The 18,357-nt window shown below is 45.3% G+C and overlaps 1 protein-coding gene across 1 annotated transcript in view; it reads right to left on the bottom strand.

Moving 5' to 3' along the window:
• Nucleotides 1-17,251, bottom strand: part of lyrm4b (LYR motif containing 4) — a gene marked incomplete at its 5' end in the record, with an annotated part of 38,752 nt that extends 21,501 nt beyond the window's left edge. The window contains 2 exons of the mRNA XM_080544443.1: nt 9,407-9,527; nt 17,166-17,251. Coding sequence (XP_080400569.1) covers nt 9,407-9,527; nt 17,166-17,251 — 207 coding nt within the window. The remainder of the gene's footprint in view (nt 1-9,406; nt 9,528-17,165) is intronic.
• Between the last annotated feature and the right edge of the window lie 1,106 nt (nt 17,252-18,357).

Genomic DNA, 18,357 nt, shown 5'->3' with positions numbered 1-18,357 from the left:
CTCCATAATCAAGGCTAGCAAACGCTTTACTTTGTCTCCTATTAAAACACAAGACACAGCCTTTGGAAAATCTGTGTGTGTGTGTGTGTGTGTTATAGAGAAGGGAGGGAACAACCAATATGCCAGCAATCTGCTGTGAGGGCACTGAGAAAGAGAAAGGGTTGGTCTGTGTGTGTGTGTGTGTGTGTGTGTGTGTGTGTCTGTGTGTGTGTGTGCTTGAACTTAAACTGCAAGAAAAAAAAAACGATGATGAAAATTCCGTGCTCACGCTGAGAAGAAAGGTCACAGCGCGTTGACCTGCCTCCCATCAGTCTGGGAGCCACGCCTTTTAACGGCTCCGGTCGCAAACACACACCTCGGATAACACTTGTGTGAGAGCCGTCGACGGTATCCTGAAATTACCTTCCCTCGTCAATGGGTTGCATCACTCCTTCAGAGGGATCGGGGGGGGGAGAGTAATACAACACTTGCTTGCGTGACACAGGACTTCCAGGAATAGCTTTAAACAGCGACATGACCACGCAATCGCTCAAATCGCTAGGGGGGGGGGGGGGGGGGCGGGCTAACATAGGAAACAACTAAAACCCATTATCATGGTGCCTCTCCCTCCATTTCAGATGTCTGTTTGTCACTGTTCCAGCAGAGAGAGGAGAGGGGGGGGGGAGGCAGAGAGCAGTAAGACTGTGTTGCACTGTAGCAGCAACAGTGGTGATATACTCCAGAGGAATATATATCCTGCTCTCCTCGCTTACTCAGCATTCCTGTTGGCACGAAGGGTCTTGCCAGCCCTGCAGGCGCGCGTGCGTACACACACACACACACACATGCACACAGACACACACACACTCTCGCGCACGCACGCACTCACGCACACACTCTCTCTCTCACACACGCACGCACACACACACGCACACACGCACACACACACACACACACACACACACACACACGCATACGCACACACACACACGCACACGCATACGCACACACACACACACACACACACACACTCTCTCTCACACTCACACGCACACACACACACATTGTTTTGGGACAAACAATTCAACTTTTATTGGGCCGTTTAACGGCCTCCGTAGGTGCTCAGAGGGATGTTCTCAACAGGCGGGCGGTCGGGATCCTGCAGTCAAACCTCCAATAAAACAGAAGGAGGAATATCACTTAGATGGATGCAGAGCAACTTTATTGCGTTCCTGGGATGGAAAACGGGCAGTCAGGCGACCTGTTCATTAACAGGTCTCCCTAAAGCGGGGTACACACAAGGATTTTCTGGCCGATTTTGGCCCGATTTTCCCCCTTCCGACCAAAGACAGAAAACGCCCGATTATCAGATGGCTCTTAACATTTTCCTATAACAAAATCCTGTGGTGTGAGGTGTGTTAAGAGTCAATCTCTCCCAACAACCTGCTCGGAAAATGGGCGTGGCCGGCAATCGTAAATGTCAAATGTGTTCAATACTTATGACCAGAAATCCTAGGGTTGCCAGATTTTTGGGTGGAATTAGCGGTTTTAGACTGTGGTTAGGGTGGAAAATGTCATTTCCATCTGGCAACCCTGCTCGCGAGTCCAACTATGACGTGGATGGAATGTAGCTAATCAAGAAGCGAGCTGACTTCTTCTTTTCGTTATTCGGCACTTTATTTGCCCTGTCTCACATGGTTGTCTCGTACAGGTCAGTCAGGGTACTACGTTAGATAATAATAATAATAATAATAATAACTTTATTTGTATAGCGCTTTTCCTGCAAACGTTGCGGCTCAAAGTGCTTTAATCATTATATAATCTTAATTGAATTATTTTGTAATTTAAAGGCAATATTAAAAGGATGGGTTCACGCGAGATTTCTGGCTTGGGGAACGAGACTCTAGACAGTCGAAAATCTTTATGTCTGTGGGGTGCTGAAATGGGAAAATCGGCGCACACCACACACAATACGATCAAGGCTGTTCAATCCAAGATTTTGTATCTTCATGTGTGGGGTCTGTCTCAGATAAGATTTCGGTTAAGATTTTGAAAATCCTTATGTGTGTACCCCACTTAACTCGGCAGGCTACACTGGTAAGCTGGCATAATACACAATGTTTTCTCACACGCACACACACAGACACAGACACAGACACAGACACAGACACAGACACAGACACAGAGAGACACAGACACCCCCCCCCCCCCCCACACACACACACACACACAGGCGAGAGGCAGTGTCCATAGGGGTTTATTTGGAGTTCTGAAACACACACACACAAGAATTCCCTTGGCTCACTTAGTACCTACCGCGCCTCTCTGGCCTGCCTGCCGCGACTAGGCGACCACGGAAGATGAGACAAGAGCTCCTGAACGACCTTATGGAGTGAAACACTTTATAAAGTGAATAGTATTTATCAGGATAACATAATGGATTAACAGGACATCCACTAGCTGTGACCAGAGGGGTGCTCAAGCACCACCCATGTGCAGTAGCGAGTACGGTGGCTGCTAGAACGGTCTAATTCAAATGGCACACTGCGAATGCTCTACAGGGGCCGTTTAAAAGCTTTCTAAAGCGCTATGCAGAACCAGAACGCCGGATCCACCGGCTCACTGTGCCTCCTACAGATGTGTTAATGTGTTCACTGGGCTGCACGCACGCCTGGAAAAAAAACTCTCTTCTCACACCCCCGCTGTGTTCGTCACTATCGAGAACGATTTATGTAAATCATAATTCGAGACGGATCCTTCTCTTTCATGTCACGCTTGGATAAAAAGCCGCTTGAAAACACCAGCCACGAGAAATGATGTGATTATCGTGATGAGGTGTCTTTCCAGCGATGGAAAGGAAAAAAGCTGCTTCTTCAACGACAATGCAGCAAATAAAACAGCCTAACTGGCTGTCGACCAGTTTCTGAGAAATGGGGTCGGGGAGGAGAAGAACTGACGGGATTATCGAGGTTATCAAAAGAGAGACTCTGCGGAAATACAATACCGTTGGTCTCAGTGGTGTGTAGGCCTACAGTTATGGCTAATCTATCATGTAGGCTGTTCCTTCACACCCAGGGGTCCTAGTCAACCTTCTGAGTTCCGCTGAGCGATGCTGGAGCCCCTGATGATATAGATGTTCCACGCCACTAAATCTAACATGACAGCCTTCTCGTGCCCCCTAGCAGCCTATAAGAGCCATGACGGTGGCGTTGTCGGCGATGTACTTTAGGTATAACTCACTAAGCTGTCTGACATTTCATCTTCATCGGCCCAGAATGGACCGAAAGGCTCCTGACACGGAGGGACGTTAGCGACAGCCGCTAGTGACGGACGGCCCTATTGGGGGACAATATTAGCAGGAACACTGAGAAGGTAAATCAGATCAATACTTTATTTCAAATATGAGTGCAATGGAATTCACGGTCATAGACTGTCACTCCTGTTACAATAAAGCTCCCCCCCACACACACACACGGAACAGAAAGGGGGGTGGGGCGCTTAGGTGCCGTAGTGGGTTAAGCGTCGACCATGTAACCGCAGGGTTCCCCGGTTCGATTCCGGCCGCGGACATGTCCTGCATGTCATCCCTCCTCTCTCTCTCTCACCCATCCTTCCTGTCTAAATCTCTACTGTATCTGTCAAACAAATGAAAAATACGAGTGGGACTGCCCCAGAAAAAATTACTTAAAAAAGAACAGAAAGGGGTAGGGAAAGAGATAGAAAAACTCGGAGAGATGAGAAATTACAAGAGATGAATGAGAGAGACCGAGAGAACGCGAAAGACAACGGAAACATAAGCTTTAACATAAAAAAAACTACAAGCAGATAAACTCAGTTTAAGAGAAAATGCAATATTCTTATTTGTTCTCCCGTTACCAGAAAAAGGCCACATTTGTTTTAGAAAGATGAGAGCGTCGTTCCCTACATAAACACCATCATTCAGCCCGATGCAAGTGCAATCAATCATATTTACGTATTCTCTCAAACGTAGAAAATAACTACAGTATTCACTGCTACAATGGAACAGTAAAGGGGCGACAAGGAAGACTTAGGGAACTGCTTCACACATGTCCAGCTATATGTCTACTCTGTTATATAGTAGGTTGAGCTGTAGCACATCACTGGAAGTCATTGTGTCAAATAGAAGATTTCAAACAGGTCAAGAAAACTAGTGAACCACTTAGGTGGCGTAGCGAGTTAAGCGCTGACCATGTAACCGCAGGGTCCCCGGTTCGATTCCGGCCGGGGACATATCCTGCATGTCATCCCTTCTCTCTCTCTCACCCATCCTTCCTGTCTAAATATTCACTGTAACCGTCAATAAAAAATGAAAAATTATGAGTGGGACTGCCCCACTCAGAAAAAATAACTGCCCCACTCAGAAAACGAGTGTGCACTAATGCCAAACCAAACCCCGGACCTGTAGGAGAGACTAGCCCCCACACTGGCCTATCAGGGGTCAGGGATGTGTGTGTGTCAGTTGGAGATTAACACTACTAACAGAACAGACTCACTGAGAACAGAGTTATCCATTCTCTAGTCGTTTCATTGTAGACTCTAGTCTAGTCGCGTTCTCTAACTGGACTAACTTATATAGCGCCTTATTCCAAAGCGCTTTACAATGGCCTCTCATTCACCCCTTCTCACACCAATTTGGGGTTCAGTGTCTTGCCCAAGGACACCTCCGCGCTGATCTGCCGACCTCGCGATCATTAGACGCCGGCTCTCCCTCCTGTGCCACAGCCTCCCCTAAAAGGTGTGTGTGTGTGTGTGTGTGTGTGTGTGTGTGTGTCCTCCCGAGGGCAAGCTGATATTAAGTCTCTAGTCTACACCTTTGCTCCATAAAATCTGCACAGGGCAGAGCATGGTTCTAGAATATCCCGCAGAGCTATATCACCCTCTGCCTATTGAAGCCGGGTCTCCTTGTCTCCTGGGGGTTCAGATTTACGGACGGGTGCAGCCCCCCCAACGCAAGCTCATTCAGCCTGGTGGAAATACAGCTAGCAAATCTCTCTAGATATATAGCACTGGGGTGTGGAGGGGGGAGCACTTATTTTCCCCCTCCCGCACACCACTCCATATAGTCACAAACCTTTCTGGAAGCTTGAGGTACCGTGTCACACGACAACAAACGCACCCTCCTCCTCCTCATCCTTATACTTTGTGAATTATGGTCCAGGCGCACGGCATTCCAGCATGGTGGGGAGAAATTCAATTTTGAATTCATACAGTGCCAATATGGGAGATAGACCGTTAGATCACATCACACCCGGGAGACTATCTCTGTTGCTATAAATATGCCTTTGTGCTCTTGCCTCGGAGGCTCTTGTTGGCTGGGGTTCTCGTCGCTAGCTAGCCGGAGAAGTGGTAGCTGCTCATCAGAGCTAATGACCGTTGCCATTGCCAGTGACATTGTTCCCCGGTAGGGGAGCTGGAGGAGAGGGTGGGAATGCTTTTGGAGCACGCGTGCTGAAATAATCTGAAATCCAATTAGGTCCTCACATTAAAATTCTATTCAGGGCCTCGTCAGAGCGAGGAGACACCGAAGCGAGAGCTTTGTGTGTGTGTGTGTGTGTGTGTGTGTGTCTGAGCAAGCTAACGTAGTGTTTCACCTGAGGCCGGAGATCTCGTGCTTGTTAACGCCCCTTTACTAAAGTGCATGCTGGGATGGGGGGGGGCATATCAATAATGCATCAACTACATTTTACATTTTACATTTCTGCCATTTAGTAGACGCCTTTTATCCAAAGCGACTTAGAACAAACTATTACTTTAACACACCCGTGGCTTATTGGGTAAACGTGTGTATGAGTAAGGACCACGCTGGAGGGGACGCCGGACAAAATGGCGCTGAAACTGCCTGTGACCAAAGCAGAGGCGAGCCGTGCGGTAGCCAGGGAGGTGGAATATACAAGAATTCGATGACTGTTGGTGAGGATCTGAATGACCCATTCTGCTTTACTAGATGCCAACTATCAGTGTGTGTGTGTGTGTGTGTGTGTGTGTGTGTGTGCGTCTGTATGTGGGTGTGAATCTATGCTTGCGTGTGTGTGTGTGTGTGTGTGTGTGTGTGCGTGTGTGTGAATCTGTGCGTGTGTGAATCTATGCTTGCGTGTGTGAATGTGTGGGACAGAGTGGTTGGCGGACATTCAGCTCAGTGACTCACACCACCCAAACACACAGTGCGTTGCCACCTACACACTCCCTGACTCCTTCTTCTAGCCACTCATGCCCACCTGCGTCGGTAGTGACACCCACTCTGCGCTGCCTGCTGGAGAGAGGCAGAGAGCCGGGAATACAGCCTGCTGCATACCTCCCAAGACACGCAGGGTTTGGGCTGTCACGACGTGTGTGTTGGAGTTCTATATGTACAAATGCGTGCGTGCGTGTGTGTGAGTGGGAGGCCTTGGCAATCATGTCCTCTCCAATAGTTCTGCGTTAACACACGCACGCACACACACGCGCAGACACACAGAGATTGTCAAGAAGAAGAGAGAGAAAGAGACGGATGCACAAATATAGAAACAGAAACCCCTTTCACACATATGAGCTTTCCCAATAGATTCCATGGAATTTACTTGGTACGGTGTATGTGTGAATACACATAATACACAAATACACGCGCCTGTCTCGTTCGAATTCACGTCTACTACGTTCCAGTTCTGCATCCAGTTGAATGCGTGATTCAAGTAGCTTGTGCAAACCCGGGACATGTGTGAAATCCTGGCATCCTGGCAATCTTCCGGCATATAGCTCATGTGTGAACGGCGAAAATCACTGGCGGGCTCGGGTTGGGATTCCATATAATTTACAGGGTACTATGTGTGAAAGGGGTTAGAGAGATAGTGATAGAGACAGACAGAGAGGGAGACACACACTGTGCCCCAATCCTCTTACTTTTACATCCTCTGTACTTTTGATTAGATCAGATTAGATTAAACTTTATTGTCATTGCAGAGAACACCTTGCCTGCTGCCTACTTCCATCCTTCTCAAAACATAGTGGAGGTGGATATCGGAGGGCAGGTACTGGATGTTCTCCTCCAATACGTCATGAGAAGAAAGCAGGGACAGGAGATGTGAGGAAAGGAGGATACATCCTTTCATCCTTGAGGCAATTACTTTTCTGACATGACTTGATATATGGACTGCTCTTATATAGCGCCTTATGAATGATATATTATATTATATAGAGCGCTTTACAATGGCCTCTCATTCTCCCATTCACACACACATTCACACACCAATGGCAAGCAAGGCAAGCTACCATGCAAGGCGCGCTCATCGGGAGCAATTTGGGGTTCAGTGTCTTGCCGAAGGACACCGCGACACGTGGCCAGCCGGGGATCGAACTGCCGAACCGCCGACCTTGCGATCGTTAGACGGCCGGCTCTGCCTCCTGAGCCTGTGCGGATGTGAGGGAAGGAGGACAGATCCTCCCCTTCTTGACGCAATTACTGATCTGACATGACTTGATGTACAGTGAAGAATCCACCTCTGTGTCACATAGATCATTATTTCAAGGAACGGAGGAAGGAAGAACACGCGTTTGAAGTATTCAAAAACGGGGACCCCCCGCCGCCTTAGCCATGCTCCCCTGGGATTGGCTGGGAGGCTGGTGGTGCATTATGGGAAACAAAGCTGCCAACAGCAGGTTATCAGCGGTGATTAGGCCTCTGTTATCACGGCACCATGTGGAAGTGGACAGGTGCAAGACAAACAGGTGCTCATCTGCATGCACCTGGGCATGTTCCTGTTAATGTGTGTGTGTGTGTGTGTGTGTGTGTGTGTGTGTGTGTGTGTGTGTGTGTGTGTGCGTGAGGGGGGGGGGGGGGTGACCCCTGTGAGTAAAAAAAGAAAAAAGTCTATCTTTGCACTCGATCAAATTTCAGGACCCTCCTTTCGTGACTTTTCCTAGATATGTGCGTTCTACCACCCAGTATCCTTACATTTTTCAAAATCACTTCAGGATAAGACAGTATAAAGCTGTTTTTCTGTGTGGCAGGCAAAAAAAAAGAAGCGCCCTAAGCGTGTAAATAGCAGATTTACATTCTAAAAAGGGGGTCTATTTGACCCCCAAGGCGGCTCTACTACTAGGTAAGATAGGCACGGCTGTTGTAGTGTTAAGCACGGCCCACAGTGCGCCAAAGCGCTCCGATGTTTGAGGTAGCCACAGGTAGGTGAGGTAGGTCCTCTGTGGCTCAGTCGGTAGAGCAGGGCACTAACTATCGCTTAGGTTGTGGGTTCGATTCCCGCTGGGACCATATATACTGAAGAATGTACACTCAACGCAATGTAAGTCGCTTTGGATAAAAGCATCAGCTAAATGGCATATGTTATTTTATTCACACACGCTGGAGAGAATGATTGAATAAAATGTCATGATGAACATGACTGTGAAAACGAAATATTATGATATCATTTTTTTTATGTCTGATGTTATAACGCAGGACCATCTTCTGTCATTGTGGGAAATGGGGATCAGGACAAATAGGCAAAAAGCATTGAGGTATTTCACCCTCCTCCATCTCGCATTACGTTGCTTTCACTCTCACCATCTCCATCTTCTGCCATAGACTGAAGACTCATCACTTCAGGCTAAACCTTAACTGTCCCTCCTGTGTCATCTACTTAGCCTCAATCCCCCTGTACAGTTTCACCAGTGTCATAATAATAATAATAATAATAAATAAATAAATAAATACAATTCCTTCTTCTGGCACGACGACTGCCAATGGCCCCAGGCCCGAGCACAGATTACTTTTTCCTGCTCTGACTGGTGGATAGATGATTCACTTAGTATGTATTTGTTGTAAGTCGCTTTGGATAAAGGCGTCTGCTAAATGCCAGAAATGTAAATGTGATATAGGCTATACAGACAACTGTATAAGCACCGTTTCCGAGATCAGAGCTGTTTATTAGGTCCAGGAATGAAGACGCAACGGGCAGGCGGCGATGTTTTGCTTTTCCATCAAACAGGTCTTAGTATAAATCAGTATAAGAATATCACTCAACCATATTGTATTACAACTTTATAGGCTAATTTCTATTCTGTTTAGATGAATCACCATCATGTAATTGGGATGTAGATTAATGACCATCATCTAAATGTGTGTCATCCTGAGAGCTACGTGGTTGGATGCACCCAATGCATATGAATGTCTGTTAAATTTCTCACAATATCCGGTAAATTAAAATGTTGCCGGTCACATTGTCCAGCGGCAAACCCTGCGGAAACGCTGCACTGAGTGTGAAGGTCCTGTATAATACATGTTCATGCTATGTGTATGTGTCTGTGTCTGTGTGTGTGTGTGTGTGTGTGTGTGTGTGTGTGTCTGTGTCTGTGTGTGTGTGAGTGTCTGTGTCTGTGTCTGTGTCTGTGTCTGTGTCTGTGCCTGTGCCTGTGCCTGTGTGAACTGTAGTCCTACCTGTCTTGTGATGATAGCCAGGGACTCCCTGCCCTGGTTTAAGAGCGTCTCCACAGCTTTAGGCTCCTCCACACTCCGGTTCTCTCTGAAGGCATCTCTCACCCTACGCAGAGCGTACGTCCTGGAACAAACAAACACAAAATGTCACAAAATGTCCAGACCACTCACTATGTCACTACCTATGTTCCGCATTAGCCTGAAGACCCATCTCTTCAGGCTACATCTTGACAGTGCCTCCTAAATACCTCTTCACTCCCCACTAACCCCTCTCTACAGTTGTCTCTAGTCTATTGTATTTTTATAGATTTTTTTTAAAGAAGAGACTAACTTTCCCTTCTTCTAGCATTGTGACTGCCAATGGCCCCTGGTCCTAACATAGACCTATATATTTTTTTCTTATGATGACTGATTTATAGACGATTCATTTACTTTAGACAAATGTAGGCTACTTTAGGTAAGTTGCTTTGGATGACAGCGTCTGTTAAATGTCTAATATGTAAATCGGACCAAATACAGAGTAACATTTGGAAACACGTTCTTCAATATAGTCTGAATAGGGTGTGGGTGTATAAGCCATATAGAACAACCATATATCAGTCTGCATTTTAACCATTTAGCAGACGCTTTTATCCAAAGTGACTAACAATTTGTGATTACAGGGACAGTCTCCTTGGAGTAATTTAGGACTAAGTGCCTTAACTCAAGGGCACACCAGTAGCGGTGTTCCCCGGCGGGATTCGAACTCATGACCTTCTGATCACCAATCCAACTCACTATCCGCTAGACCACCGCTACCCCTGCATAGGGTCATGTTGGGTGACTGGCCTCTCTGTTTTCCTGCAGAGTAAAAGGCTAGGGAAGGAGATAATATGAGGGCTTTTATCTGGCAGCCGTAGGCCTGTGTGGAGCGGAGCAGAAGGGACAGGAAGCACAGTACCGTGCTAAGATCAAAGAGACTCTCCTGGCACCCGGGGAAGATTGTCCTCAACAGAGACCAACTAACAAGACACTGCTTATTGACAGCTAGGACAGAGCTCTCTCTAGAAATCCAACCGAAAGGAGGGAATGAGGAGAGAGAAGGTAAAAGGGGGAAGAAAAAGATTGGAGCGAAAGAAAAAGAAAGAGAGACAAAGAGCGAGTGCAAAAAAGAGAACAGGAAGAGAACATTAAGGAGGGAGAGAGAGGCGGTAAGGAATCTCAGAGAGCTAAAGTCAACAGATGACAGAGTGAAAAGTGTGGTTTCAGAAAAAATAATAAAAACTAGGAGAGAAGCCTGTGCTGCTGGGAGAGGGAGCAGACAGTTTGTTCTGAGTGACATTGTTCTCAGAGGCCTAGGCAGCAATCCTGCTGGCTTCCAAGCAAGCAAACAAACACCATATGAAGGTTACGCATTTGCATATCTTATACTACCTCAAACCCGTCACCGACGATCGCTGTCAACACCGTCTACCGGGTTGGTAGGTTAGTAAAAGAAAAACGGTTTTACTGTCAAAACATCACAACTCACAACTGCTTTATATGACGGAACAAAACGCTGTCAGTTAAGAAAATAACAGGTAAAAAGTTGAAACGCCTGAAACCCTTAAGATGCCTGACAGCTGCAATGTTTACAACCCATTGGTGTTATATATATATACACGTGTATGAGAGACATACAGTACCATCAGTCCTATGGTAACTCTACTGTGTGTGGACCGGGGGAATAGAAAAGAGAGTCCAGCTGGAGCCACTGGGCGAGGACTGCGGGTGCTGAGGACAACTGGTCAACTACACAGCCTGCTCTCTCTCTGCATCACCAGCGTGGGACTGACTGATTCATCACGGACAAGGATGTGGATGTGGGGGGGGGACGGGGGACAGCCGGAGAAAACCATCCCTCCATCTGCCTGGCAGTTGTAACGGGAGAAGAGGGAGATCAGGCCAGATTAGGGAAGGATGAATGACATGTGTGTGTGTGTGTGTGTTCTGTTCCACAGAGAGAAAAAAAATCTCTCTTCCTTCTTTCTCTCTCTCTCACTCTCTGTCGCCTAAATCTGTGATCACACCATCCGAAATGACTCATCAGACAAGTAGCCTTGTTGGAGAATACAAGGCACATCATAGGAGTGTGGATATTTAGGCTATACTCCGAGATCAAAACAAGTGCAATGAGAAACGGTTTGGGTTCTTAATCAATAACATAAAAAAACAGATAGAAAAAAAAACGAGAAATTCAACAGGTTATCGATTCAAAAACAGGATTCCCTACAGAAGAGTTCTGTTTTACAACCCCAGAAATCTTTAGAGCTGGATACCTGTTGCCTAACGACGGAGTGAATGACTCATAATATAACAGGGACGTCGTCAGGGTTATTAGATTTAGATTTTTATTAGATTTGACAGATAGACCGCCCCCCCTGGGGTCATTTACAGCCCACACAGGTGCTTAAATGACACGATCTCTTGTGTGACATGTTCTGAGCATGATGCCGAGGTGTATTAGGCCTACAGTAATTAAGCACAAAGGTCAGGATTCCACTGTTGTGTTTCCACAGTGACGTGCAGCTCTGTCACAGTCAAACAACACCCGAAATACCCCCGTGGGGGAACAGTATGACTGACACCACCTGTCATTGGGAACATCACATCTACAAGTGCTGCTGTATGAAACATGGGATTCATGGTGTTAGGCCATCTAGGCCTAATGAGCAATACAATACTTCAATACAAGCCTTTAATTAGAAACAGGAGAGGGCCCAAAAGGCCTAAGCAGGTGGTGTCGTCTACATTTTAGACGACTAAAGCTAGGGTCGAGATAGTCAGCGGGATTTTGTCAAAAACATAAGCCCGCGGGGGGTTACCCTCGAGGTCTGAACATGAGCTAGCTTAAAGACGGACACCTCGAAAAACATGACGTAAGCTCGGCGCGGGACGCGTCGAGAGGACGCGAGGAGATTTCACAGGGAATACTCTGTGCGGAGAGAGAGAGAGGGTGTAAGATTTCACAGGGAATACTCTACTGTCCGTGTCGAGGGTGGATTTCCGCGATCACTTATTTATCTGAGGCTTTTTCGAGCTTTAATTCTTGACAGGCCTGCTGCTTTGTGACTCAGAGAGGCGGCCCAGTAGCGGCGCCCGGCACGCACGACTCCTGGTCATAGACTCTCATACTAACGCAGAGTTAGCGCAGCCTGGGAGCCACAGGGGAAAGTTATTTTTAATAGAGAGATGGTTTTTTTCACACACACACAAGCTCTGACCTACTTCTGCCAGTCTGCTCTCACAGCGATATGGTTAATCTTCTGCAGTATGTTGACTGCATCATTCCCCCCCTCACAGAATAGCATATCTCTCTCTCCATCTCCATCCTCCTCCTGTCTCCTACTCCTACTCCATCAGTTTCTTTTTCTATTTGCCTTTTCTGAGTCTCTCTTGCTTCTCTCTGTCACTTTTCTCCTAGCTTAACTGTACCTTTTCTACTGTCGTGTCGCTTCTACTGTCTTTTCTACTTCATCCTCTACAGCAGCCTATGGATGAATAGTTAACTCGACAGCTGATTCACACCGCTTTGCCTGGGGGGGGGGGGAAATACCTGCACTTGCTTGAGGCTCTGACCATGACATTAAACAATTATTTTAAGCTTATTTATTATGTTGTGCCTCACCAGCCTCCAGCACTATTTCTTTAAAAAAACAATAAATCCATAGGAGATTTTCGAGTATCATTCCAGCAAATGTCATAATTACATGACTCTATGACTGTGAAAAGGGTTCTCCCACAAGTAGGCTACATTATTTATTATTAAGCTGTCCAAAAGGTGACTGTTAACAGAAATACTGAAAGTGAATTGGCCACAATGTCGTCATTCTGTTACCAATTGGGGAGTCTTGCATAGAACATCTTGTTGTTCTCACGCCTCGTTTGGAGGTCCGGAGAATTTGATATTAGCCGGCTTGGAGAATGTGCTCTCAATTTAATTTAAAGTTACATTCCAAGAACCCTTTCCCCCTTGTCTTTTCCGACCGACTAGGACTATTTTTGCAGGGATGTTGCTGCAACATTGAAGAAAGTGGAAGAAAACCGGAAAAAAGGGGAAACTGAATCAAATGTTTTTGCTCTGCCCAAGCAAGCAAGGTATTTAATTGAAACTAGTGATGCCAGCAACCAAACCAAACAGATTGCCACTCCTTTGTAGATACTTTCTGCACAGGATTTCCCCAGGCTTTCCAAACTAGGGAAGCCTGGTGTCAACGAGGTTACAATTTGGTAACAGAACGACCAGTTTTAATCACTTATTAGCCTACTTCATAAACTAAATCGATACCAGTAAAAACAGTAGGCTAGTAGTAGGCTAGCACAGTAAGGCGCATGCCATATTATCGCAAGGTCCCTGGTTCGATTCCGACCATCGACATAATCCTGCATGTCATCCCTCTCTCTCTCACCCATCCTTCCTGTCAATCTCTACTGTAACACAAAAAAAACACTATTAGTATTTAGTAGGTCAACCTCGCTCGAGGCAGAGACTGAACATGTTTTATTAAAAATATTTAATATCTTAGACTTTTTGGTAACGGAATAACCCGGAGACTGGGCAATGACTCTTAAACTTACAGAAGCCAAACTATTTCTGCAAAACAAAATATGAAAGTGTCAATATTAGTTGACCAGGGTCTATACATTAATGAGGTTTGGTGTTTTTCGAAACACCTTTTAAGACTTTGTGGTAGATGAATTCTTAGACATTTTTCCATTTTCCTTATGATGGAAGTTGATTGAGTAGGCTAATGTATTTCTGACTTTATTTTCCAAACATATCTCTTTTGCTTTTATCTGACACTCAATTTTATGTTGCTCTGATGAATTTCACATGTCGGTCCTCATGGGGCCTTTTGCACAGAACTGCCCTCAATCAGAGTGAGAAGAGGCTTTTCTTTTCTGTGTTAAATTATTCAACAGAGCTGCTATTTGCTGCAGACAGTATCCTGTTTTGTTGCCGATATAAAACATTGTTTGAATTGACATGTGTCAAGCCTAACCTCACCGCGGTACGCGCTCACAGAACTGTGGGGAGGAAAAAATAACATGAGCACCTCAAGATCCAGACAGACTGACAGACAGACAGTGACTGGCTGTATAGTGACATAGAAAACAATAATAAACTTCCGTAATAGTCTAGACTCTAAAGTCAGTTGGGTGCTAAATGCAACTGAATCTAAACTAGGTCAATGGCACTTTTCCTTTTACAGTACCGTAGCACAGTACTGACACGTCTATGGTTACCTGGAATAAAGCCCTCTGATTCCTTTAGTTTGTGTTCAACCAGTCTCAGTGTAAAGTGAAGCAGCAGTCACAGCCCTCATGAGTTTGACCTGATTAGAAAGTCTGACATACAGTAGGATTTTTGGATCACTTACAAACTAGGGCAGCAGCCTAGAGCTCGTCTTAAAGGTGTACTCCTTCATTTGTTTTTCAGCCCCTTGTCACTCATATAAAAGAAATGTTCAATACCATTGTTTGCCCTTTTCTTTTTTATCTCTGATGTTGCACTGTTTTGTGTTTTTTTGTAATTTGCGCTTATCCAGATTGCGCTTATCCAGATTAATCTCAATGAGATAAAAATCTATTTTTCAAGACAGACCGGGTGCAAGACAGGGCTCGACATTAAGGCTTGTCCGCTTGTCCGGGACAAGTACATTTTATGTTCGGACAAGTGGACTTCCTCCTGCAGTTGTCCGATGGACAAGTCAAAACAAAAAAAGAAATCAATATGTATATCAATCAATAAGATAGCAGCCAAGGAAAAGTAGAGGTTACGAATGAAACCCAGGTTCTCTGAAGGAGATGAGGGACACCCCTCGTTATGGGACACACACCCTCTGTACCTGTTCTCTGAAGACCTCTATACAACTACGCCTGGTACAGGCCAGTGACGCATGCAGGCCAGACAAAGACGTCGCTCTGCGTCCATAAAACGACTGAAGAGGGGGTACGCCCTCAGCGGTTGCCTCATTGAAGCATGTGTGTCATGCCAAGATGGCTGCCAGGTAGGTCTTTACTGAGGAGAGGGCTTTGCCCTTATCAAGCAGGTCCTGTATGGAGAGGGTAACGGAGAAAAGGCTCTGGAAAGGCACAATCTTGCGTCTCTTACACCTGACCTCAAACAGCCTCCATTTCAGATCATAAATATCTCTGGTGGATCGGCACTCCCTAGGACTCTGAATCGCAGCAATCCCGTTTCGAGGCAAGCCTTCGCGGGTCTAGATTGGACATTTCACGGGCCAAACAGATAGATCCATCAGAATGGGGTGGAACAATTGGCCCTAGTTTTGGGTCAATAAGTGGGAGAGGTGCCAAAGGGGCACGTAGAGTAAAGTAGAGAAGCTGAGCTCCCTGCATCCTCCCAGGTCTCCCCTGGGCCAATCAGGAGTGAGGACAAACCATTCGTCTGTGTCCAGCTGAGCATAGCGATCTGTGATGGTGAAGAACAACAGACATTGCTGCGATGCGAACAGAACTACAGTTGCAACACTGTAGCATCTCCATACCTCTAGAAGACACTACAGTACGCTTCCGACAATCAGCGAGTGAAAAATGGAAAGGATCAAATGGGTGCGCTTGCTAGGTTGCATAAATAGGATGAGAGGTAGGCGGGGTTTGCTAGGTTGTTTAAATAGGATGAGAGGTAGGCGGGGCTATCTGCCTGATAGTGTCTCCAGCCTGTATAGGTGTGATTGTATAGGGGTCTTCAGCTAACAGGTACAAGCATGTCCCAGAGACGGGTCGACCGAGTCGAATGAAAGGGAACAATATGTCAGACACATCACAAACGCAGACACACATACATCACAAAACTATAGACAGACACTTTACATTAAACAAGTTACAACCATAAAACTAATTAGACATACAGAGACACACACACACACACACACACACACACACACACACACACACACACACACACACACTAAAACATATCAACGTAGAAACACACAATGTAACAATACAGTCATCAATACAATAAATGTGGGATGTCTCAACATCCCAAAGAGTGGGATAATAATATCTGAAGAGGTGATACATTCGTCTATATCATGGATTTAACTGACATGATCACTGAACAGCAGCAGACCAAAGTCTAGCCCAAGCAGACGTCACCTGCTTGCTATAACACTGGGTAATTGACAGTCAACCACATCCATCATGTAAAAGCTCACACAGCATTGTCATACACAAGACGGTTATGGGCATAGAATGGACATCCTCAAGCTTTGAAACACAGCTTTGAATAGTGTGTCCACTGAGTCCATCTGACTGATGCAACCCTCTGTAAAAGGAAACCATTACTATGTTTGTAAACAAAAGAAGCATTCATATTTAGGAGTCTGTGAATGCGTGAGTTTAGAATGATAAGGTTCTATCTCCGTTTAGGGTAGTTCAGAGATATTGAGTGTAAAAGTTTTTACATTCCATTATGTTTTGTGAGATGGAACCTTTGTATTTTATGAATTACTAACTAACACCAATGGATCAGATTATGTAAAAAACTCAATTCTGACAAAAATGGAGATAGAACCGTATACTTCTAACGTCACGAACTGCTAATAACTATGGCTAATCAATCAATGAGCTAGCTAGCTTTCAGTCATGCTCAGACGACACAGCACAGATGTAAACAAGAAAGACAGCGTGTCTCGGTGGGGACATGTCATTGAATGACAGTGAATAAGCAAGCAAACAGTGAATATAATTATTATAATTATGACTATGAATTTACCTATAATTGTATGAGGGGAACTTCTTGCTCTCTTTCATCAGTGAGCGGTACAGAGACAGCACCTGTGCTCTTGCGGGGGCTGCCATGTTTCAAACAACAATGCGACCTTCGCAATGAGGACCCCTCCTAAAGGGTGGTCATACAGCTGCCAAAACAAAACGCGCAGGTTTATATAATTCTTTTATTTTGCGACTGCTTTTACAGTACATTACTACAGCCAAATCATATTCAAATATTAATATAGTTATTATCTGCGAGTAATATTCCCTGATATTCATAGAACACTCTGAAACGTGTCTGAAATTAGACAGGCATAACTTTCGTGTTCTAAAAACACAAGGCAACGCTCTGCTGTGATATAAGGTTAGTCCATGCTATCTTTCTGCTGCACTTATTCGCTATGATCATGCAATTTGCCACATGTATTAACATGTATTCCTAAATGACCGACATTACCTTGTGTTAGTGCCAAACGTTGGTTGAATACGTAATCAATGACAACAATGATTCAGCCTTGATTTACATCCCATAGTTTCACAGCTATCTGTTCTGGGAAATAGCATGATACTAGCCCATGTTATTGCAACAGCTTCAATGAAGTAGAGCCACAGCACAAGACACTCATGACATTCAGAGGTGTTTTATGCTACATAGTGAGATCTCTGTGGTTGCGTTTTCGCTGAATAATCTGTAGTGTAGATACCACAGTGATCTGTCAGGCCATCGCTACACCTGTCACTCTTGGACGGAACCAAACAGTATTGCCAGTGTTTGGGAGTAGTTCCACTATGAATGAATGGTCTTTATTGTCATTGATATAGTACAGGTACCATACAACGAAATTTGGGACGGGGGGCTCCCCTGGTGCTAGGAAAAAAATACTAAAACAAGAAGGGAAAGAGCTGGTTTACATAAATAAAGGCTATGTACACTATCCACTATACTATACTATACAAATAAAACACTGTGCTGTACTCTATGCTATGCTATAAATATCCTAACATTTCCTATCTCTGAACCTTATGTACACGAGGGTTGTCATATTGCACATAGTATTATTGCACATTCATTTAAAGTGTCGCAGTTTGCAGGTTTGAAATGTTCACAGTTGTGTTTCAGTATTGCACTTGATTATAATCTAGTAGCTGCCATCAAATTGTCTAGATTGTCCAGGGCCTAGAACCTAGGTCTT

Source organism: Nansenia antarctica, assembly GCF_963989245.1.
Source record: "Nansenia antarctica genome assembly, chromosome: 13".
NCBI lineage: Eukaryota > Metazoa > Chordata > Actinopteri > Argentiniformes > Microstomatidae > Nansenia > Nansenia antarctica.
This window is presented reverse-complemented; position numbering and strand designations above follow the sequence as displayed.